Raw genomic sequence first — 2,922 nt, forward strand, 5'->3', positions numbered from 1 at the left:
CCGTGCGCGGCCTGCGCAGCGGCCCCGCGCTCGGAGGCTCCGGCGCGAGGCGGGTCCTCTCCGGCGCCGCCGCGGGAGAGGCTGCGTGACCCCCTGCTCTGGGGCCGCAGTGACTCCCTGACTCCGCTGCCTTGCGGAGAAGGGTCCGTGCTCTGAGCCGCTCCCTGTGCCCCGAAACGGGATGTCCCGAGGCTGCGGCGGGAGGGTATTGGTGCCAGGCGGGTTGGAGCTCCCCAGCCCGGCTGCCTCCTCTGTATGGGAGGCAAGAAGGGTGTCTCGGAGCGTCCCCGTTCCCCGGCTGCACCGCCACTCCGCGCCGAGCGGGTGCCAGCACGCGGACACCACCACGCTTTCCATCACACCTTTATTAGAGCCGCCGCGAGCTGCAGCCGCTGCCCCTCGGCGAGGCAGGGTGGCTGTGTGGGACCCGCCTGCGGGTACCAGGAGTTGCCACAGGCCACCGCGAGCACTGGTGCCCTGGGCACCTGGCGCCGGCCGCCCCCGACTCCACGGCCCCTCACGCGCCGTCTGGCTCCGACGCGTCCTCACTTGTAGCAGGTCTGGGCTGATTCAGCGTCGCCATTTCTTCCTCCTTTCTCTTCCGACGCTGCTTCCGGTAGCGACTTGGGGAGGGGGGGAATAAATTAAAAGTAATACTTAATAATAAACCCCCGACAGGCTCCAGTGTGAACCGCGTGGCTCACGGCGAAAGGCGCGCGGCACCCACTGGCGGCAGAGGCAAGCGCAGACGATGAGGACGACAAGGGCGGCACCGGCCGCGATGAGGGAGATGATGATGATCTGGCCGCGGTCGCCTCGCAGGTAGAAGAGGTCGACACGCTCGCAGCGGGCGCCCGTGTAGCCCTGCTCGCACCTGCCGGGAGCGCGGCGGGCAGGAGCGCGTGGGGTGCCCCACGCCTGGAGCCCCCCGCCCCAAGCGGCATTGGCCCGCAGCTCGCCTCGCTCACACACACGCCGGCGCCTGCTCGGCCACCACGAAGCGGCACCGTCCCCGCACGCAGTAGTGCCGGTACTCGTCCGGGCAGCGGGAGAAGTGGCTGCGCCGCCGCGGTGCCGCCGCGCCACCTGCAACACGCGGGCCGTAAGCACCGGGCATCACCCCAGCACCACAGCATTGCCTGCCGGCCCTTTCCCCCCTGCAGGGGTTTTTCCCTTTCTCTGGCTCCTTCTGGGAGCCGCCGCGGGGGACGCCGCATTTTCCCTAGACAAAATAGCCTTGGACTTCTCCGTGTTCTCCCCCGCAGGGCTTATATCCAGGAGATGAGCAGCCCTGCGCTGGGCAAGGGAGCTACATAAATAACACCTGGCAGGAGGCCTGGCTTGGGAGGCAGGCAGCGGAGCGCCCTGCGAGTGCCCGGCTCGGGTTGCCGGGGCAGGCGTGTGCAGGAGCGCAGGGAGCCGGGCTGGGGCCGGGGGCACCCGGCGGGGACGGCAGCCTGGGCAGCGCAGCAAGGGGCGCAGTGTAGCAGTTCCGCTGTGGGACCAGGGCCGCTCCACGCTACCTGTGCAGTTGCCCGCGGGGCTGCAGGACAGGCCACCGGCCGTCGCGTTGGCGTCAGCACCCACGCTGTCGCAGAGCGCCAGCCCTGCAACACAGACGAGAGGGGTGAGCCCCTCGGCGCCCAGCATCGCTCCTGCCCGGAGCAGCGCCGGGCACGCGGCGGAGCTGCTGCTCCCCCCTGTCTATCCCAAGGCCAGGTAAAGGCCTTGGGGAGCACGGCTGGAAGCACTTGGCCTCCAACATCCCCTGCGGGACCCAGCAGCCGCTGGCAGTGCCGCTGGGCGTGAGGATGACTTCACCCGCCGTGCAGCTCCGCTCGGAAACAGACGCACCAGGGAGACTTTCCGCCCTTGATTGGAAACAGATGCTGCCAGCGCTGAGCCCTCCACAGGCGTTCGTGGGGCGGAGGCGACAAGCAAGCGGGGCGCAGGGCGTCTCCCACCACGCGGGGCGCAGAGGTGCCCCCGCCCGCTGCGCGGGCACCCACGGGTGCATGGCCCGAAACCAGCCCGGCAGGTGCCTCCCTGGCCGCGCGGGTCGGGCAGGTTCTGCCGCGGGCTCCCAGCTCCGCCTGGGAGCGGGAGGCTTCGTGACAAGCTGCCCGCAGCTCTGGGGGGCGGCATTCGGGACAGCTCTGCGTTTACCCCTGCATGCCAGCCAAGCCGAGCACCCTCTTAAGAGACGGGTAGTGGGATTTAAGGACAGCAGTTTCGTTCCTCTGCTTGTGTGCCGAAGCAGCCTGGATTTGGCAGGGTTGGGGGCTGCGGAAAGGCTCTGTTCCTGGAGCAGGGAGCTGCCAGGTTTCCCTGGCCCGGGGACAGTGGGAAGGGGCACGGCCGCTCAGCGCCCAGCTCCGTCCGTGCTCCTGCCCCTTCCCGCTTTGCACACGAGTGAGCCCAGTCCCACTGCCCACCCCGGAGAGCACCGCAGAGACCCTGGGCACAGCCCCCAGGGACATCCCAGCCTGGGCTGCCCCAGGGCTGGGAGCGTCACTGAGGCTGTTCCCTACCCTGTGCCTCCCGAGTAGAATGGCACAGACCAGGGAGGAGGGGAACGGGGGAAGATCGGGGAGAACAGGGGCATCGCAGCAGGGGATGGTCAGGTGCAAGGTCAGGGTGGGAAAGGGGAGGTCCCCAGGACAGCACAGGGTAGGCTGGGGCTGGAAGAGAGGGATGGCAGGACGGGTCGGGAGGAAGGTCAGGCCAGCAACAAGGGACATCCCCAGGGTGGCACAGGAGGAGGCTCAGGGTGGAACAGGGGGATGGCAGCACGGGACGGCAGGAAGGTTGAATGGCACAGGGGAATCCGCACGGTGGCACAAGGGGAGGCTCAGAGAGGTGCGGAAGGCTGGGACAGGGACAGGGGACGGCAGCTCGGTGGGGCGGCACAGGGGAGGCAGG

At 69.2% G+C, this 2,922-nt stretch overlaps 2 protein-coding genes across 2 annotated transcripts in view; both read right to left on the minus strand.

Moving 5' to 3' along the window:
• The window catches only part of RBPMS (RNA binding protein, mRNA processing factor), a 29,413-nt gene extending 29,056 nt beyond the window's left edge, over positions 1–357 (minus strand). Inside the window, exon 1 of the mRNA XM_026046505.1 lies at positions 318–357. Coding sequence (XP_025902290.1) covers positions 318–357 — 40 coding nt within the window. The remainder of the gene's footprint in view (positions 1–317) is intronic.
• A 160-nt stretch (positions 358–517) lies between these two features.
• BTC (betacellulin) lies at positions 518–1,877 on the minus strand. The gene is made up of 4 exons (XM_026046493.1): positions 1,524–1,877; positions 969–1,086; positions 728–874; positions 518–623 (listed from the first exon to the last, which is right to left on the minus strand). The coding sequence occupies exons 1-4, from the start codon at positions 1,648–1,650 to the stop codon at positions 518–520; spliced, it is 498 nt and encodes a 165-aa protein (XP_025902278.1). The 5' UTR covers positions 1,651–1,877.
• Between the last annotated feature and the right edge of the window lie 1,045 nt (positions 1,878–2,922).

Source organism: Nothoprocta perdicaria, unplaced genomic scaffold, assembly GCF_003342845.1.
Source record: "Nothoprocta perdicaria isolate Ctin4 unplaced genomic scaffold, notPer1 scaffold_446, whole genome shotgun sequence".
In the NCBI taxonomy this organism is placed as follows: domain Eukaryota; kingdom Metazoa; phylum Chordata; class Aves; order Tinamiformes; family Tinamidae; genus Nothoprocta; species Nothoprocta perdicaria.

What these genes read in the sequence shown, in the direction of transcription:
- BTC (XM_026046493.1), bottom strand. Translation starts at nt 1,650, where the DNA reads ATGCTGGGCGCCGAGGGGCTCACCCCTCTCGTCTGTGTTGCAGGGCTG. An exon ending in CCCCGCGGGCAACTGCACAG is followed by an intron (nt 1,087 to 1,523) that starts GTAGCGTGGAGC and finishes CGCGTGTTGCAG; the next exon opens with GTGGCGCGGCGGCACCGCGG. An exon ending in GAGCAGGCGCCGGCGTGTGT is followed by an intron (nt 875 to 968) that starts GTGAGCGAGGCG and finishes CGCTCCCGGCAG; the next exon opens with GTGCGAGCAGGGCTACACGG.